At 36.1% G+C, this 20,845-nt stretch overlaps 2 protein-coding genes and 1 non-coding gene across 3 annotated transcripts; 1 reads left to right on the forward strand and 2 right to left on the reverse strand.

Annotated features, from left to right (window-relative positions):
* Positions 1–1,383: 1,383 nt before the first annotated feature.
* Positions 1,384–1,496, reverse strand: trnal-caa (transfer RNA leucine (anticodon CAA)). Its single transcript has 2 exons — positions 1,459–1,496; positions 1,384–1,429 (listed from the first exon to the last, which is right to left on the reverse strand). It is a non-coding gene; the product is annotated as a tRNA-Leu (tRNA).
* Positions 1,497–2,778: 1,282 nt separating this feature from the next.
* dhrs12 (dehydrogenase/reductase (SDR family) member 12) lies at positions 2,779–7,954 on the forward strand. The gene is made up of 10 exons (XM_052148382.1): positions 2,779–2,922; positions 3,080–3,213; positions 3,463–3,545; positions 3,769–3,861; positions 3,963–4,044; positions 4,775–4,836; positions 6,137–6,241; positions 6,654–6,744; positions 6,880–7,017; positions 7,211–7,954. Exons 1-10 carry the CDS (start codon positions 2,867–2,869, stop codon positions 7,321–7,323), a joined length of 957 nt encoding a protein of 318 aa, XP_052004342.1. The 5' UTR covers positions 2,779–2,866; the 3' UTR covers positions 7,324–7,954.
* A 119-nt stretch (positions 7,955–8,073) lies between these two features.
* On the reverse strand, positions 8,074–18,815 carry LOC127658851 (WD repeat and FYVE domain-containing protein 2-like). Its single transcript, XM_052148381.1, has 12 exons — positions 18,402–18,815; positions 16,164–16,231; positions 15,733–15,806; positions 15,480–15,534; positions 13,579–13,729; positions 13,051–13,163; positions 12,125–12,251; positions 11,915–12,020; positions 11,665–11,766; positions 10,279–10,409; positions 10,077–10,185; positions 8,074–9,975 (listed from the first exon to the last, which is right to left on the reverse strand). The coding sequence occupies exons 1-12, from the start codon at positions 18,536–18,538 to the stop codon at positions 9,946–9,948; spliced, it is 1,203 nt and encodes a 400-aa protein (XP_052004341.1). The 5' UTR covers positions 18,539–18,815; the 3' UTR covers positions 8,074–9,945.
* Positions 18,816–20,845: the final 2,030 nt, after the last annotated feature.

A 20,845-nucleotide genomic window follows, 5' to 3' on the forward strand; every position in this document is an offset into this window, starting at 1 on the left:
TTCTTCACTCTAAATTATATTGATTAATGTTATTGTTGCTTTTGATGCGAGAGATTCTGGATACAAAACCCCTTAGTGTATACAGTTTTTTAATAACTAAGCAAAATCACTTCTGCATATCAGTGGATCTAAGAAACGGGTGAGCAGTTGACTCATTCTTTGAAACAGAGTACCACTTTTTATAATGTAGGGTTCTTAATTTGAGTTACATGGTCCTTTGGTGATTATAAAAGTTCTTTATGTTTCAGTGTTCAGTATCTAAGGTTTCATGTAAGTGAAGCCCTTCTAGGTGTGTGTGTGTGTGTGTGTGTGTGTGTGTGTGTGTGTGTGTGTGTGTGTGTGTGTGTGTGTGTATGTGCGTGTGTGTGTGTGTGTGTGTGATTTAGATTTATATTCACTCACGTGGGTATGTGTAAGAGTTGTATTTATGTACACACAAGTGTGTGTGTATATATACCCAAACATACACTTATGAAAACAAATAAAACTCTCACACACACAAGTGTGTAAATAAATAAAACTCTCACAGACACCTGTGTATGTTTGAATAAAATCTTCCTCAATCACTCACACACACACACACACACACACACACACACACACAGGGCTGGATTGGTAATCTGGCATACAGCAGTGGCGGAACTAGAGTTTTATTTTTGGGGTGGCCACTGCTACATTCGGGGTCCACACACACACGCACACACACAATGTTGGTTTTCCATGTTTTATGGGGAATTTCCATAATGATTTTTATACTGTACAAACTGTATTTTCTTTATTTACCTAAATATATAAATGTAAAAATGTGGTATGTATGATTTATAAGCTGTTTTTCTGGTATTGATAGTAATAACACACACACACATACACAGTACTCACATAGAGGAAAGTATAGGGTTACTCTGTTTGTGTCTACAAGTGTTGAACATCCTAAATATTTTCAGAAAATAAAGCTTAAGTACCAAGGAGACAAGATACAGTAGCATGTGTCTGTTACATTAAATGCTGAGTTTATTTACAAAAAATTACATAAAAGAATTCCACACAATACTTACAAAGAGGAAAGAATTTATTAGTGTTGAACATCTCCTGGCAGCTCTGGCTCACTGTCTTTCTCAGAACAAGAGGTCACTGCGTCATCCCTTGATACATCTATTTATAACACAAGAACCATTAGTGTATAATCAAAATATAAATGCCACAGCCATCAACAACAAGAACACACATGAACCAACATTTTAAACGTCCAAACCTGTATGACTGACTTTCTTCTGCTGAACACAAAATGTGATATTTTGAAGCATGCTGGTAACCAAACAGTCTTGTCCCATGTGAATAGGTTTGTTTTGAAGCACAATTCTGATTATAGTAACAAAAACGTCTTGTCAGAAGTGGGATTCGAACCCACGCCTCCATTCGGAGACCAGAAGACCCATGATGCACAGGGAAGGACTGAACCTTGAGTCTGGCGCCTTAGACCACTCGGCCATCCTGACAACTGTATACGCTGAAGTACATACACCCATAAGTAACATAAGTAACAGACACTAATACATTTATTTATCCATAAATACTAATAATTATGGTATACTCGACTTTCCCTAAACAGCATGTTACTAGAATGCAAGAATGTGGTCGAATAAAGATTTAATCCCCGTATTAGGAAATGTATGGCAAGCCGTTTTAACTTTTATTCATTTTCAGGATACGAATTCTTGATATCAACAATTCAATTTTCACTAGTTAAAATTATAGTTATTTATATCAGGAATTCGATATCTACTAGTAACAATGGGAATGTTTAATATCAGAAATTACATTTCCACTAGAAACAATGCTAATTCTTGATATCAACAATTACATTTTTACTAGTTAAAATGTTCATTCTAGATATCAAGAATTGTAATTCAACTAGTAAAAACTATCATTCTTGATATTTGTATTTTCACTAGTGAAATGTCACCATAGGCTGCCATTCAAAATCAATTGTTGATATCAAGAATTGATTACTTACTTGTTGAAATGTCTATTCTTGATATCAAGAATTACGTTGTTACTAGTAAAAATGTATATTCTAGATATCAACAATTTAATTGTTACTAGTAAAAATTTTAAAAAATTATATCTGAAAATGTATTTATGATATCAACATAATTTCAGATATCTAAAATGGCTTTCTGACTAGTAACAATCACATTCATGATATCAGAAATGAACATTGTCACTAGTGAAAATGGAATTATTGATATAAAAAATGAACATTGTTACTAATAGCAATTCAACTGTTGATATCAAGAATAGACATTTCAACTAGTGACAATTGAATTCTTGATATCAAAAATAAAGGTTTTTACTAGTACGAATTGTATTTCTGATTTCTGAAATTGGAATTTCAACAAGTAAGAAATCGATTCTTGATATCAACAATTGATTTTGAGTGGCAGCCTATGGTGACATTTCACTAGTGAAAATACAAATATCAAGAATGATAGTTTTTACTAGTTGAATTACAATTCTTGATATCTAGAATGAGCATTTTAACTAGTAAAAATGTAATTGTTGATATCAAGAATTAGCATTGTTTCTAGTGGAAATGTAATTTCTGATATTAAACATTCCCATTGTTACTAGTAGATATCGAATTAAAGATATCAATAACTATAATTTTAACTAGTGAAAATTGAATTGTTGATATCAAGATGGAAATGAATAAAAGTTAAAACTGCTTGCCATAAAAATGCGCATGCGTACTGTAAATCGCTACTCGCTTACAACACACTCGACACGTGATGTTATCAAACGCTACAGGGCCGTGTGTAAAGTGTTATGAGACCGTTCTGGAGTAGAAGCTCGTAAAACCGTACTGATGTCTTTCTATCGAAACACGGTTTGGTTTATAAAAGGTCTACAGGAATATACAAAGTAAGTACTCGTTCTAATGTAGTTTGTCTATATTCATCTGAGATTCCTTCCAACAACGTGACAAGCAAGGCACAAATTTATAAAATTAAATTAACATTCTCTGCTATTACAATGTTTGAATGTCACTTTCAGTCGTTTAATCTTTGCTTCTCATCAGGAGCGGTTATGAGGCAGCGGAGAGGCGTTTCAGCGCGGCGGATCTGGAGGCGAGTGTGAGCGGCCGCTCGTTCATCATCACCGGAGCTAATAGCGGCATCGGTAAAGCCGTCGCCTGCGAAATAGCCAAAAGAGGTGAGAAAAAAACCTTTTTACTAAATAATAAAGATTGCTCCAATGATATTCCGTCATGTAATAACCGTCAAACTATAAAGATCTTGTATCTTCCATCAAAACGTTGGAATAGCATTTGTAATGTAAAAGTTTAACCATCAAAAGGGACGCAACAGTGACTCCTTCTGGTAAATGATCTGCAGTGCTATTTAAATCAGAAAACGATCAAGCTGAACAAAAGTTGAGTCAGAATTTCTTGTTTGTCTTCAGGTGGGACGGTACACCTTGTGTGCAGAAATAAAGATCGGGCGGAGGAGGCAAGAAATGAGATCGTTGAGCATAGTAAAAATGAGGTATATTTTCATAACAAAATAGAACTGTATAACTCATTATTATTTCACATTACATCCACACGTACTGTAAAAATGTTACCAGTCTGATATTATTTGATGTACCATGATAGGAACATGCCGATTAAATAATTCCATACTCCCGTTACCTGTACACTATACTTGTATTCCACTGGAACAGAAACAGTGGACTCTGTTCTAAGTTTGTCTCTCAATTACTTTTTAGAATGTCCATGTCCACATTGTTGACATGTCCAGCCCCAAAAAAGTGTGGGAGTTTGCCAATGAATTCTCTCACAACAAAAGTCTACATGTTCTGGTAAATCTGATGTGCATTGTATGCAGTATGTTCATTTGCATGCAACCACTGCCCGTTTTGCCCAACCCCTTGTCTTATCATCTTGTTGTTTAATGCTGTAGATCAATAATGCCGGCTGCATGGTAAATCAGAGAGAACTGACAGAGGATGACCTGGAGAAAAACTTTGCGACCAACACACTTGGTAGGAGAGTTATAACTTGTATTCATGTTATATTGTGTTTTTTTATTTAATTTAATTTTTTTATTTTATTTTAAACAATGACTACAAATAATTAAGTTTTATTAAAGCATTGTTACAAAGGTCACAGGAATCCATACTCATGGAGTATTTCCATTATCTCTGTAAAGTAAATGTTTTTAAGTGTCATCCCTTTACATGGCATATATGACTAAAGGGTGAGTTCAGAACGGCATACTACCCATACTACTCCTACTACTTCTGCCATGTCTGCCTATGGCAGAAATAGTAAGAGTAGTATGGTAGAATGCCAATCCGAACTCAGCCTAAGTTCAAGCATGAATTTACATGGCACAAGCTGATAGGTTCAATGAACTTATATTTATCAGCTTGCTCACATGTGATACGTCAGGCCAGTCGGCTCAGATGGTGTAAACAATTGGATCCTTTCACATGTAATCGGGTATCCAGTTAACTTGCAGACTCTCTCTTTTACTAACATTTTAAATATGCTCAGTTTGCAAGTAAGCCCATTTTACTTCAGTTTTACTTTATCTGAACCCCCCCAGATCTGCTACAGGGGTATTGTATTTATGTCTGATTTTGCAGCAGTATGTCTGTGTATGTTCTAACAGACTTAGACCAAAACCAATATCCTATCAATATGTAATTCCCACAAACACATGCTAAGTCTTTCTGAGAGTTGTCATAACTGAATCTTGTTTGCTGTTAGGGACATATATTCTGACAACAGCACTGATTCCCACGCTGAAAAAGTCACAGAATCCGAGAGTGGTGAGTGGATCCTCTGTATAGAACCTCTGTGTATCGATATTGTGGTAAACTGAATTAGTTATATGTGTGTGTGTGTATATATACACACACACACACACACACACACACACACACACACACACACACACACACACACACACACACACACACACACACACACCACCTTGCCAAAAAAAGTTGCCTTTTGGATTTAAGGCAGCATTATGATATGGGGTTGCTTCAATTGGTCAGGTCTAGGCTCAGGAACATTATGTGGCAATAAAATGAAGTCTACTGACTACCTGAATCTTCTGAATGACCAGGTTATCCCAACAATAGATTTTTTCTTACCTGATGGCACAGGCATATTCCAGGATGGCAATGCCAAGATTAATTGGGCTCAAACTGTGAAAGAGTGGTTCGGGGGGGCTGGGTAGCTCAGCGAATATTGACATTGACTTCCTCCCCTGGAGTCATGAGTTCGAATCTAGGGTGCGCTGAGTGACTCCAGCCAGGTCTCTTAAGCAAACAAATTGGCCTGGTTGCGAGAGACTGTAGTCACATGGGGTAACCTCCTCGTGGTCATGATTAGTGGTTCTCGCTCTCAATGGGGCACGTGGTAAGTTACATGGGGTAACCTCCTCGTGGTCATGATTAGTGGTTCTCGCTCTCAATGGGGCACGTGGTAAGTTGTGCGTGGACTGCAGATGGTAGCATGAGCCTCCACAAGCTGGGAGTCTCTGCAGTGTCATGCACAACGAGCCACATGATAAGATGCATGTATTGACTGTCTCAGAAGCGGAGGCAACTGAGACTTGTCCTCCACCACCCAGTTTGAGGTGAGTAACCGCACCACCATGATGATCTACTAAGTAGTGGGAATTGGGCATTCCAAGTTGGGGAGACTTTTTTTTTTTTTTTTTTTTTAGTGAGTGAGTGGTTCAGGGAGCATGAATTTTCACACATAAATTGGCCACCACAGAGTCCTGACTTTAACCCCATTGAAAGTTTTGGGATGTGCTGGAGAAGACTTTACAGAGTGGTTAGACTCTCCTGCCATCAATACAAGATCTCAGCCAAAAATGAATGCAACTCTGGATAGAAATAACTGCTGTGACATTGCATACGTTTTTGAAACAATGCCACAACGAAAACGCTCTGTAATCTAAGCAACAAAAATATTAAAGCATGTGACTTTTTTGGCCAGGCTGTGTGTGTGTGTGTGTGATATAATATATATATATATATATATATATATGTATATATATATATATATATATATATATATGTGTGTGTGTGTGTCACATTATTCTTTGTACAGATCACTGTGTCTTCTGGTGGCATGCTGGTTCAGAAGTTGAATGTTGAAGACCTTCAGTTTGAGAAAGGCTCTTTTGATGGCACCATGGCATATGCGCAGAACAAGGTACTGCCATAAACCCCCATTTAAACCTGTCTGTTCTGCATCTTCATTCAAAGTCTTGAGCTGAGACCTGCATTTTATACTGTATTTATATTAAGACTTGACCAAAAAAAAAAATCCAGATGATACGAAACATACGATCATTAGCGGCTACATTTTTTGACAGAAAACAACAAATGCTAGCTGCATCACACATGCTGCACTATGTTTGTTAACACAAAGCTTTTTTTTGTCTCTCATGCAGCCTTCTTACTCTGGCTTTTGGTTTTGCTGAATCTATATGGATTTCTTGTTCATTTAAAACATGATTTATATTGTTTTATAGCAACACAAAATGTTATGTTAAATGCTGATGTTAACATTGGTGTCAGGAAAGATTCTGGAGTTGTTTAGTGTTTACGGTGAACTTTCTCAGAGGCAACAGGTGATCATGACAGAGCAATGGGCAGCTCAGCACAAAGAAATCCACTTCTCGTCCATGCACCCAGGCTGGGCAGATACCCCAGGTGGGGAATGTGTGTTTGTGTGTACTAGCTTCAGTAACATTTGCAAGTAAATGTCTTGCTTATAAAATATAGACATACAGACATTTTTGGAGTCTTGGCACCGAGTTTCTTTGTGCGTCTTTGTTTTTCCCACAGCGGTGCGGTCATCCATGCCAGACTTTTATGCTAAAATGAAGAACAAACTCCGTACTGAAGCGCAAGGTGCTGACACAGTGGTGTGGCTGGCCGTATCAGATGCTGCCAGCAGACAGCCCAGTGGCCTCTTCTTCCAAGGTCAAGCTACTTTTATAATATAGAACTCAATGGTGACAGAGAAGCTCTATAATGTATTGTGCTTTTATGTGCTGTACAGTTTTAAACATGTTTTGTGACCCAACTCTCCTTGACTTTGCAAAGGATTTAATAGTCTATCTATCTAGAGTTTTTTAACCTGTAACTGAACTTTCACACATTGATTCATTAACAGACAGAAAAGCTGTTTCTACGCACCTGCCCCTTGCCTTCTCCAGGTCCTCTCCCTCTGAAGAGGAGAAGCTGATGAGTACGCTGGAGGAGCTTGCTGTTAAATTCAAGTGCTAATCGGTAAAGTTCAAAATCAAATGGTCAAATCCACAGAGGCTTTATGATCAAAAATACATCATTCCACCGAGAGACTTTGATACTCATTCCTAATCATGGGATTGCAGTGACCTGAGGAGCTCATGAATACTACACCAAAAAGGCATAAATGTGCATTAATAGTGGACTTTTTGTCCCCTCTCCTAAGCAAATACACTCCTCAGACAAGACAAGAAACAAATACATCCACCTCTGCAGCTAATTAAATGTGCACCCTGTAGAGTTGAGTTCTGAATGTTTTATATAAGATGGTTTGAATTTTTGAATAGCTGAAATTACAACATGCTTAACAATATTTTCCATGAGGACACACAAGTACTATAGAGATTTGACCAGCCCATGCAGATAAAGTTATGATGCCAGCATCCTGTATAACTATCAAGAAAATAAATGACACTATAAATGTGAAAGGAAAGTTATGAAACTATATTATGGACAAGGGGGTTACCCTTTATACACACTTACAAATGAGTTTACTAACAGTTAACAAGCTAATTATTAATTTACCATTTATATTATATATCATTTATATGACCATTTGTGGCTGATGAGATGATTCTTAATAAAATACTGAACACTAAATCGCTCTCAAAATCATTTGGGAGTTTTTAATTGGCTCTTTATTAACATTTGATGATTGTCACAGATACATTTTAACCACAGCAACTAATAGAATCCATATATTTTCTTTATAAGGAATACATTGACAAGTATCTAAGGATAAGTGCTAAGCCGCAAGGTATTGTTTACTATTTTCTGTTTTATAGAAATTAGCAATTGCAGAACTGAAACTGTTCTTTCTCTATGAATAGTATTAATGTAATAGGTAAAGTTAATATTGTTTGTGAGTCTGGATTTATAAAATGAGTGCCAATATAGTAAGGGAACAGAGATGAAAAAATTACATATCTATGAACAAAAATGGTTGCGAGGACATGGCAAACTACCTGTGATGAATCTTTTTTGTTTTGTTTTTTTGTGTAAAGAAAACAACAAAGGAACCTGCTGAATTAAGACAGAAATAAGAACAGACAGACTGCGACATGTTCTGTACAACTTTTATTTCACAATTTCAATCACACTTAAGTACTGTCACAAAGGCCTTTTATGATGTTGGGTCATAAACCACTGATGGGAGTCACTAAAAAGAAACAAAAGTTCTTAGTTCTGAATATTGAGTAGAAAAGGTTGCTCCAGAGGTAAAAGAAAGGATCAAAAAGACTGCTTGACTACTGTTTCTCTTCCCTGAGACGAGATACACTTTTTGGTCAGTTGGGTCAATAGACAATTTACTGAATTTGTATGCGAGCAAGAAAAGCTTCTTCTCAATAAAAAAAAAATATCTATTAGCTTTTCATTCAAGGCCAGCAAAGAGTTCAACCTTATTACTATTTATTTAAAAAAAAAAATGTTTTTCATTTGACTTGAATGAGTCAAAATCCTTCCACAGTTCATTCATTGTATTTAGCCTCTTTGGAAATCTCTCATACTTGTGAAAGTGCAGACACATACTGCTGTTTAGTCATCAAAAATGTGATTTTGTTAAATATGGAGAAAGTTAAACTTCTTTATCATATGGAGTTTATTATCTGCCCATACCCTGTATCCGCTCAGCTATTGTGTTTTTTGGGAATCCCAAATGTCCATATTGTGCTATGGGAAGTCACTGATTAGGAAAACATTGCTTGATTCAACATTCAGTGAAAAAGGGTGCCTGGGGAAAGAAGTCAAATGATGTTTCAAATTACATGATATGATCTGACGAAGAAGTAAAAGAATGAAATGCTGTGTGTGTTTTTTTTTTTTTACAGTAATCAGATGTCTATGAAACATTTGATCTTAAGATTAGGATTTTGTTTTAAATGAAGCATGATTGATCACTTATAATCAAATAAATATTTAATTGTCCCATTAAACTATACCAATAAAAACTACAAGTGCCTATGTTTTAACATGTTACGGATTGTGACCAAACAGCAATTGTACAGACCTTTTTCCCATGCCAAATCTGACCACTGATTAAGTTGTGGTGAAGGCACTTAAATATAAAACAGTTCCAGCTGGCTATGATGTAATATCAGGATAATTAAATTAAGTATAAGACAGTGAAATATAGACACAGACAATATATTGTATAACAACACTGGTTTATGTCAATATAAACAACCTCAAATATTTAAACAAATTGGGCCTTATTCATGAGCAGAACTAATTTGTGTGTAAATCATTAGTAAAACCATTCTTACATAAATTCTTCAATTCAATGGGACAATTTATATAAGAATGCATTTACACACAGTTGTTCTGTTCATGTTTTATGTATAAGGCCCAATATATCCAAGCAGATTTAGAACATATTTACACTTTTACCATTACCCACATTCACAAATGCACATGTTCAGTTCTGTTGTTTTGTTTTTCAATGCATCACTTTTCAATGTCACTTCATGACGTCCTTGTGTTTTTCACATGGGAAGCGATATCAGCATTCTCTTTTGTCATTGTCACAAACACACTATTCTTGGTTCGGCTTCCAGAATGACCACCTTCACAGTACCTGTATGCTTATGGTGCTGAGAACATTCAAGATACCACTGGAGTCATGTCCCACATCTGCATGTCCAAGCACATAACAGAGATTAAAATAATTTATATCTTATTTACAAACACACTTGAGTCTTATTGACAAACAGTTGTGTGAGAATGGTACTGACCTTGATGACTTTGTCAGTCCCAGAGGTGAGCAGCCAGCCCCTGGTTGGTTCATACTGCATGTGTACGATGCTGTGCTTACTGTCATGGAATGTTGCTGTGGGTGCCCGTCTGTGCAAAAAAAAAGGTTGATTCTATATCATCTAGAGACAGGAAGACATTCAAAATATTTAAAACATTGATGACAATCAAAGTCTGACTTACTCCTCATCCGTAATGGAGTCATAACAACTGTCACAAACCCGCACCTCAAACTCAAATCCCATGAGAGGTATAGTGGAATGCTTAGAGGAGCACTTTCCACACACGGCTTGGCCACACTTCCTACAGTGATGCTGAAAGAGATGAAAAAACATGCTTCTTCATATGGTTTAGTGAAAATTCTGAACTTGTATGCCGTTATTTGTTACGAGAAACACAAAAGTAGATATTTTTAAAGAATCGTTAAGCAGCTCTTGTCATACAATGACTGTTCATGGCAACCAGGCACTGTCAAACTCCATAAAGGCCCTATAATAGTAGTCCATATGACGACTCCTATATTTCAAGGCTTCTAAAGCCAATCTTCACCTCTGGCAAAACTTGTGTCTAGCTTGTGTTTTCTTCCAGAATTCAAAGATGCAGTTTGAATATTACACATGAGAAAACCTATTCCATTTTGGTGTCAATAATGTGTAGTTTTTTAATCTGGAAACTGACATGAACTCAACAAGCTTTGGCAAAGGTTAAGATTATCAGTGAATAACGTTAGTCTGTTCCTCAAGCAAAGCTATCACACGGCATCAAAACACTATATATAGAGCGCAAGTCATATGGTGCTTTTTTGTCCTTTTTAAGGGATAGTTCACCCAAAAATGAAAAATTTATTTATTTACTCATGGCATCCCAGACTTACTTTTTTCTGCAGTATACAAATTAAGATTTTTAGAAGAATTTTTCAGCTATTTTGGTCCATGCAATGCAAGTGAATGGGTGCCAACATTTTGAAGCTCCAAAATCCACATAAGGGCAACATAAATGTACTCCAGAGGATTATGATGGTTAAATCAATATCTTCAGAATCGATATGACGTGTGGGAGAGAAACAGATGCATATTCCTTTTGAAAAACCTCCCTGCTCAATCTCCTGGTGATTCTCATTATTCATGCATATCGCCCTCCACTGGGCAGGGAGGATAATTTATAGGAAAACAATTCTAAATAAATTATATATAGATACATTACTTAAACATTGATCTTTTTCTCACCCACACCTATCATATTATGTCTGAAAACATGGATTTAGCCACTGGAATCATATGGATTACTTTTATGCTCCCTTTATGTGGATTTTGGAGCTTAAACATTTTGGCACCCATTCACTTGCATTGTAAGGACCTACAGAGCTGAGAAATTCTTCTTAAAATCTTTGTGTTCTGTAGAAGAAAGAGTAAAAATGTTTTGAGTGAACTAACTCTTTAAGAGCTTGACAGCCCCTTGTCTCTATTAACTGTCATTTTCCCAGTAATGATTCTTCAAAACGTTCTACTTTTGTGTTCCGTGAAATAAATCATATCAGAGATATGCCTGCTCATATGTGCTGTGAATTACCTGCCGCAGGCCAATTTTCTTACTGTCCCACATCTGTTTGAAGTTCCAGAAGAACGGTTGTTCACACTTTTGACACGAGTCACTGTCTAGCCACTCTGGGGTCTGAGACAGAGAACATAAAATTATGAAAATAACACAAATATGTAACTAACATAAACAGGTATAGCCAGTTGACAAGAATATCCATTTTGTCCTAGATGCTCCATTTTCTCTTTATATATCCTCCCACTCTCAGTGGGTTTTCTCTAACCTCTTGTCGTGTGACATCCATGTTCCAGATAACTATTCCTCCATCTGAGCCACAGGAAATGAGCTGACGAGTGTGTGGAGCGTAACACAAACCCTGCACTTTATCACTGCATAACACACAGGAACAAACACACACATTTCATGACATGCTACACTTAGACTAATATCTTGAATATACTGTATAGGCTGACAAAAATTCATAATTTCCTACTTATGTCCCTGCATTTCGATGGCTGTGCCTTTACGGCCCCCAATGTCCCACATGATGATTGAATGATCTGAACTTCCAGAGAATAAAACCCTTTGAACAGGATCCCAACACAGAGCAGTAACATTGCCTGCAAACATAAACATACACAGGGGCAACATTAAAAGATTCAGTAAGCTATTAGCATATGCTTTTAGGTACTCTGTGAATGTTGCTTAAATAATGAATATTGCCTTAGGACCCATTTCAGTGTGCTTAAGTAATGGAATACTGGAATATGAGGATATTTGCATGAGGAATAGTGTGTTTGTGTATGTTTGTTTATCCTGCGATAATGAGGAATCCTTTGAAGATACTCTCCATATTTAAAGATGTACATTAAAAAGGTGATTTTATTTTTTATACATGTTGTCTTGGACTTACACTGACCACTCGGGCCATGGATGCAGCATCATTCAAACACAACCGTTTTCAGTTATAGATGCCACTGTAGAAATTCTCAACTTAGTCATCCATGATTAATTTAATACTTTAGTGTACGTGTCCAGTAACAGGGCGGTTACTAGCAGTATTCAGCTGGTCATGTGATCGTAATGTGGGGATCCTCTCCATGTAGAATAATACAGCTTTTATAATGTTACTGATATGACTGTGGGTCTTCATCTCATGTGAGAGTTCATGATTTCATGCATGTTTAAAATTACTTTTCATTTATTTTTGAATACAGCTTTTGCTTCTTTTTTTTTTTATATATTGAGTGCAACTTTGAGGGGTAAATTATGGTGTTACTAATACTCTGGCACAGTATATATAGACGCTTTTACACGCTTTGGATAAAAGCGTCTGCCAAATGCATAAATATATCATATTGTGTGTGTGGATTTGTAATACGTTTATCATAATCGTGTGCAGTTTGTTTGAGTGAGCACCTGTGTGGCCTTTAAAGGTGGTGACCAGGCTGCAGTTGTCCTGCTCCAGCTTAAGGATTGTCACTTGACCAGAATAATCTCCAACGAAAGCATGTCTGGTCTCCACATCAAATCTTACACAGAGATCGTGAAGGAACCAAAGCTGAATAAGTCCTTATCTCCTGTCCACACAATTTTTGTACAAATTTACTAACTATATCCATATATTAAAAAAAAAACATTTAGTTATTTATATTACATGTGTAATAATTATATTAACTTCTAAATAATAAACTATTGATGTTAATTGGCTAACTATTTGTGGTTTTGTTTTCATGCTTTCAAAGAAAAGTGAAACAATTTAAAGAATCATATTCACTATGATGATGATGGCATGTCAAGATTGCATTCAATCAGATTGACTTTTGTCATTGCCCTGTACTTTACTGACAAGATACGGAGCGATCTGAAAATATTTAGTGTGATCTGAAATGTGTTTGATGTTTTGGGTTGAAGAAGGCCACTTGGCTATAGCATTTGAATGGGTACTGTAGTCCAGACACCCATGCTGTGGTTCTGTATGTGCCCAGCTGCTGTCCACTCTCTGAGCAGTGCCACGTAAAGCTTTTGTCCTGAGCTGTGCTTAGAACCCACTCCATCTCTAAGACAAACAACACCACAGTCACAGCACCCTGATGAGCTAAACACAAACAAAAGAAAAAATACAATGAGCAAAGGGGGATCAAATTACCAGCACATATACTTTTTGATTATCTGCATATACTTTTATATCAACTGCACACCTACATCAAAAACATTGTTTTCATTTATCTTTTTGCCATATGCCATAAGCATTTTGCCATATGTTTTCAAGAAGGTTCGCTATTTGTATCTTATTCATGACAATAATGGCACACTCTGATTGAAAGATTAATGCTCATAGAAATACTTAATAATAAAGTTTCCCTGCACCTACATTGTACTTTTCAGAATTGTATATTTATATTGTTCTTTGATTACTGTTGTATAAATGGAACTTTCTGAATTGTCTGTATGTTCTAGGATTACCATTCATGGTAAACCAGGAAATAAACTGCCATTACAGTGTCCCGTTCACTTAATCAAAAAGAAATGTCAGTTTTTTGGCATAAAATGTTAATTGTGTTCAGAAGAACAGCAACATCCTTTCTAAAATTTGAAAGAATATTTTTGTTGTATTGATGATAATGACAAATAAGATTAATTTTGACCTGGTGAAATACACCTAAAAAAATACTATCAAACTAAAAGTAACTCCTCACTAATTATGCTTTTCTGTAAATATTATATAAAGCCACATTTGACTAGACACAGTTTTTACCTTAAATCTCAAATCACAGGGAAAGACAAAAGTGATCCTTCCACATCTTCATATGATGTAATGTATGTTTAGCACTTACATTTAACAAAACATACAGTACAGTTAAAGGTATAGTTCACTTAAAAATGAAAATTCTCTCATCATTGAGTCATTCTCATAACATCACAGATGTGAATTACTTTCTTTCAACTGCAGAATGCAAACAAAGATTTTAAAAGAACATCTCATATCTGTAGGTCCAAATGCAAGTGAGTTTTTGTCAAAAAAAAAAAAAAAAAAAAGAGTAAAAGTAAATCCATACGACTCCAGTGGTAATATCAATATCTTCAGAAGTGATATGATAGGTGTGGATGAGAAACAGATCAATATTTAAGTCCGTTTTAACTATAAATCTCCACATTCACTTTCATATTCTTCTTCTTGAGTTTTTGATGATTCGCATTCTTCATGCACATCATCACCTACTGGGCAGGGAGGAGAATTTATAGTTTATAGGTCAATTTATGTATGGACCTACAGAGCTGAAATACTCTTCTGGTTATGTTCAGCAGAAGAAAGAAAGTCATCTTGGATGGCATAAGAGTGAGTAAATGAGAGAATTTTCATTTTTGGGTGACCTATTCCTATAAAGGTACACACTTATTTTTGCTAATTGCTAAACCTTTTAAACAAAAAGAAATAGTAACAGTAGAATAGTATTTATGAAAAATATGTTCAAAATGATGTACACTCACATAAAATAAAAAATAAAATAAATACTCAAGTTGTAATTGTTTGTGGAAAAAGCTGCTTTTTTCTTCATATGATGCTGGGCAGACATTAATGAGTACCGGCATGTTAAGATCTGATGAATATTAGGGCTACTAGCTTTATCTCAATCCCTTTTCATTGAATGCTTTCATTTGCATAATAAATTAATCATGGCTTAACAAGGACAGTGCATCAATAGCTGAGAACTTCTGTTTTTTTGTGGTGCTGCATCAACGCTGCAAGGTGTCAGTGCACCATAATCACTTGTATTACTGAGTGCACCTATAAGAAAACAAACTTCATGCATGTGGGGCCATCTGCTAATAGATTTGTGACTCACCCTGATATGTTCGTGCAGGAGTCATCTTGTTGTAGTCCTCAGACAGGACAAACTCCTAAGAGAAAAAACACACCCATACAAACAGAGCAAAGACAAAGGGTGAAACATAAATTAAGCTCAAGTCATGGCTTCAAGAAGCTTTAGATTTAGAATGTAAATTAGTACCTGCTAGAGACATATTACTAGGTGTGTGTAATACTATCTCTGCAGTTCAGCTTATGCTGCGGTTGGCGATAATGTTTTAACAACATACCGACACAACACCATTGTCCATCCCAACAGATATCCTCCTTGTCTCTGGGTTGAAGGACATACATGAACATGAAGCTACAACATAAGAAAGACAAGCTTTGTGTATGAGCATCTCTCCAATAAAATCTATGCCAATGGCATTCAGTCATACACATACTCATTACTGGGAGCCAGTGACCTCTGCAATAGTCATAGTCTGCAATAGGTAACTAGAAAGCAAGCTAATTACATAATTACTGAGAAATTAAACTGATGAATGTGGGATTCATCTGAATCTGAACACGAACAAAAGCAGAAGTTCATTCCCAAACTGGTTGCATTTAGCCTTTTAACTTTAACAGTAAAATTCCTAATGTTTTTGGTTGTATATCCCACAATTGTGGCTCTCAGAAAGCTGCAAGCAAACAACAACATATTGGACAGTAAACTCACCAGGCATTGTGTGATAGACACTGGGCCAGTACTGACCGCTGTCCCTCTTCAACCACACACGGATTGTCCTAAAAAAAAAAAAAAATCATTATATATATATATCTTTACTCATCCACTGTAACAGGCATGGATTAAAAGATTGATCTTTGGATTAAAAATCAATATCAAATCGTTCAAATAAAGATCATCATTAATGGGAAAAACTATATTTTGTATCTAGCCCTAGGTGCGTTTGGCTGTTTTCACAGGTGTTGGGACTCAACATGGGAATTGGCTTCAGAGTTGAGCAGGGCCATAACTGCAATATACATTGAGGGGGACAAGACATGGCCAGTTTGTCCCCCCAGTAATTGGTATCCTTGTTGCTGTTCTGTTGCTGTTCTGCTGCAGTTCATTATGCACCGCTGTTTAATTGTCATTATGTTGTTGCAGGAATAACATAATGGTTTAAAAAAAGTTACATTTATAGCATGTACAGTAGTCTAACACCACTCGTCAATGTCATTTGAGATCAATCAAATCGAGAAGACAGGACTCAAATTTAAGAAGCAGAATGGGAACCTTGTGGATTATTCCAGCGCCACGCAGCAGGCACGCATCACTGTCAGCAGTTCAGATTATGAGTGTTAGTGTCTGACTAAATATGCTAAATTTGACCACTGTTTTATCATTAAAGTGTTGTACCAACTGTAAGTAATTTCCAAGGGTGCAAACTATTCTCCATTTTGCGAAATTTGGGATTTTTAATTAAAAGAATATGTCACATACAGTATGCGTTTCGTATGTCATTCATAATTTTAAATGTGAAAATATTAACGGAGCCGTTTTCAGCATATCAGGCTTAAGATATAAAGCGATTGTGTGTACATTGTAAAGAATTGAATGAATGTGGTTATCTGGTAAGTTTCTGAAGTGCCTTTTTAGAAAATTCACTTAATATTGTCTTAGAAAAAAATCTATAACAGCATATCAGCATATAGGTTTGTGATAAAAAAAAAAAAAATCTTGAACCTTTAGCTGTTATCTTTAGCTTGCTCAAATAAGGGTAGTACAGTACAGCTGCATTGGAACAATATTTTTTGTGAAAGCGCAATAAAAGTACATTTGAATAGCGATTGATTGTACATCAATAGAAAAATAAGATAAATCTGCCTTTATATTTTGAGAAGGGGGGGTCCCTCGCAAGGGTATCATCCTATTTGGGGGCCCTTGGCATCAAAAAGTTTGTAAACCCCTCATCTACTTATTTTGTATTAGGCTATATTCAAAAAGCAGTGAAATGCAAATTAAGACAACATCTTATAGCATAACTACCCAGCTCCCTCTAACATCCCACTAACCCATATTTAAAAGCAGCATGCAAACTAACATTACGATGTGAGAGGAAACATGATTTCTGACACTGACTGTGAACCCTGGGGCTTTTTCAGGGTGTTTACTTGCTTCAACCGAATGTGTACTTGCACAGCCAATCATATGAGACGAAACATAAATCAGATTTAATCTGAGCAGGAAGAGTAGATCTGATGTGGTGATTATGAAAATAAAGACACTGCACAGTGTTGTCGGTTTTTACATAAATTGGAAATGAGGGCGGAAAGAGCGCTGCTGTGTTGGAACGGAACAGCAATCAAATGCTCGGAATACTTTACAGCATGTAGAGTTGTACATGCAAGCACACGACGTTCCTCGATATCAGCGGTTTAGGGGGCGTTCACAACGAACGCATTCATTAGCTTTGCATAGCCGGAGCGGAACGAATAGAACAGACCGCATGTTGCGGCGCTAAAGTCTGTTTTTGCATGTTTACATAGGAAAATAATTGAAAATCTGGGCGGATGAAAGCCAAATTGCGTGTTCGGCGTGAACGCTCCTTAGGGCAGCCGTGTTTGCATATTGAAAGCTCTTTATTATTATTATCTTCAATTTGCGCTATGAAATGTAAATATATCGATTAACCAACTCGTTTATTGACACGAGCCGAATTGGAAATTAAATATATTTGTTGTTGCGCAACAAGAAAATTAGCATCTTATGTTGTAACTGTTACTTGTCACAAATGTTATATATATATATATATATATATATATATATATATATATATATATATATATATATATATATATATATGTTTTTTTTACATTTCAGTCCCAGCTACACGATTAGCCTACTGTATAAATAGCCTATTCTTGATTGTTTGGGACATAGTTTTGTTTCTAATCGTGGTGGGCTGCTAACCTGTCCAGAGATACGCTGATAACACCATCCTCTTTGGGGATGATCACAGCCGTGTTCACCACATCTTGGAAACCCTCGATCTTACTCAGCAGGACGGGCTTTCGTGTCTGCGGACGGGGATGAATCTCTGCCGCCATGGTGCTGTAGCTTCTACTCCGTCACATGAATTCCCTCACGGCAGCATAACACGCGGAGCTCAGCTCGATTATTAAAACGACCACACGGAGAACTGTAGCAGTCAGTCAGGGATGCTGCTGGTCAGCTGATCGCCCCTCGCAATCTATCGCTTTACAATGAGACGCGATCTTTATGTCATGTTCCATACACAGAGACGCGTATATTCTCACTATAATGTCTATGGATCAGACTATCCGATTTACGAATGAATAAGTGACGTTGCGTTTGCGTTGTGCAGTGTTGACTTCAACGAATACAGAATGTCTAGAACAGGAAGTTGAACGTCATTCCTTTTTTTTTTTCATAAAATGTTTAAACATTTCTGCACGGATCATTCATTGCACCAAAGTTGGGTAGCAATTGTGTGGCTGTCATGTGGTCTTTGTTTGAAATAGTTGAGTTAATTCCTTTACGCTGAAATACATTTTGAAATTTTAGATTAGTCCATTGTATTTCTTTGATGTGCTTTTTTAAAATTAATACTTTAGTCACAACAGTCTTATTTTTTCTATTTATAGTTCAGACTTATCACAAAACTCTTGTAGGCTACATGTTCTCAAAACTCTGCAACATACACAAAGTGTTTCTGTTTCCCTCTTTTTATATTTTATTATTATTATTATCAGTTTTGTGTTTTATACACAGTGTCACGAAAAGGTATTAATTCTTAAATATCCTCCACATTGCGTCATATAAAATTATTCACTATATTTTTCAAATCTGAAACATCCAACTAATCATTTCCATTCACTGTGGCTGGAAAAATAACAATACTACTATCTTTTGTTTCATTTGGCATTCATCCTGTCAAATCTGCCTGTCCCAGGGAACTTAGCTGCATCCTAATGACAGAGTATAAAATGCTTTTGAGAAAGGACACAGCAGGTGTGTAGAATACATTATTTACTGTACATACTTCAAGTACAATTTAACGACAAGCAACACATTTATATATTACAATTGAAAAGATTTGCAAAAACTTTTTTGCAAAAAAACTTTGCTGGTTTTCTTTAATTCATCAATTTCAAATTGATGTTTCTGGAGCTTCCAGGGCATTATGGGATATTCCCAGTGGATGTGCACTTCAGAATCTGAAGCACCGCCTTAAACTGTTCTTTATTGAAAAGATTTGTGCCGCATAGGTCCTTCAATGCATTTTGTAAAAGTCTGATATTCTGTCATTCATTGTGACTCTGTTCTTCTGATCAAATTAAGTATATTTCTATGTTTTGTTACCAATGATCATGGTATGTCTGTTGTATAGCCCTCTGTACAGCAAAGCAGGCTGTATTGATTGACTGGTTATAATCTGTAAGAAATTAGATGTGATCATAGATTTAGCTCAAAATACTTTTCCTATACACTGACTTGTTTGCTGTTGTAATTTATATATCTCCTGAAAAAATATCCAGAAAAGGTTACAAACATGTGTTTTAAAATAAATCTACTTTACCAAATATAACATAGGCCTACAGTTCAAATTTTAATTTTAAGTAGGCCTACACCATACATCACAATATGTAAGGAATTATATTAGACTATTGTTGTGGCAAAAAATTATTAACCAACCATTATCACTGCGTAAGAGACACTCTGAATCAAACAGTATTTTAAAATAATTTATTCTTGCAAGAAGGACCACAGGAGTTACTCTGTGCCATGAGCGAGACGCTGAAGGGGAGGGCTGACATTGTTTTTTATACCTCTTTTCCCCAAGGTCTCCAACAGAAGCAGATCCTCCCCCTCTGCATTCCTCAGACACAGGGGCATTCCCTTGCAATGACTATTGCTGATCAATGAGTACTAACATTTCTACAGCACTATCAACACATGTAAAAAATGAACATAACTTTCCAAGATATAGATTTTTAAATCAGTAAAGTGAAAGTATGTAAAACACCAAAATAAATGTTTCAGATGTGGTGCATTATTTGGAGCATTGAACAGGTTTGCCTTCTACTTTGTATAAAAAATATTTTTGTAATAAATAACAATATTATAATGATAAGAGATCATCATCTAAATCAAATTAAAGGGATAGGTCACCCAAAAATGGAAATGTTCTTGTAATTTACTCACCCTCATGCCATCTAGGTGTGAATTACTTTTTTCTTCAGCACAACACAAACAAAGATTTTCAGTAGAATATCTCAGCTCTGTAGGTCCATACAATGCAAGTGAATGTTGATCAAACCTTTGTAACTCCAAAAATCACATAAAGGAAACATATAAGTAATCCATAAGACTCTTTTGGTTAAATCCATATC

The sequence above is a fragment of the Xyrauchen texanus genome, chromosome 18 (assembly GCF_025860055.1).
Source record: "Xyrauchen texanus isolate HMW12.3.18 chromosome 18, RBS_HiC_50CHRs, whole genome shotgun sequence".
Lineage (NCBI taxonomy): Eukaryota > Metazoa > Chordata > Actinopteri > Cypriniformes > Catostomidae > Xyrauchen > Xyrauchen texanus.

Excerpts from the sequence above, each read along its gene's own strand:
- dhrs12 (XM_052148382.1), top strand. The coding sequence starts at position 2,867 with ATGTCTTTCTATCGAAACACGGTTTGGTTTATAAAAGGTCTACAGGAA. Across the intron at positions 3,214-3,462 it reads CTGCGAAATAGCCAAAAGAG|GTGGGACGGTACACCTTGTG; the intron begins GTGAGAAAAAAA and ends GTTTGTCTTCAG. Across the intron at positions 4,837-6,136 it reads AGTCACAGAATCCGAGAGTG|ATCACTGTGTCTTCTGGTGG; the intron begins GTGAGTGGATCC and ends TTCTTTGTACAG.
- LOC127658851 (XM_052148381.1), bottom strand. The coding sequence starts at position 18,538 with ATGGCGGCAGAGATTCATCCCCGTCCGCAGACACGAAAGCCCGTCCTG. Across the intron at positions 16,232-18,401 it reads ATCAGCGTATCTCTGGACAG|GACAATCCGTGTGTGGTTGA; the intron begins GTTAGCAGCCCA and ends TTTTTTTTTTAG. Across the intron at positions 12,252-13,050 it reads CACCTTTAAAGGCCACACAG|GCAATGTTACTGCTCTGTGT; the intron begins GTGCTCACTCAA and ends TTATGTTTGCAG.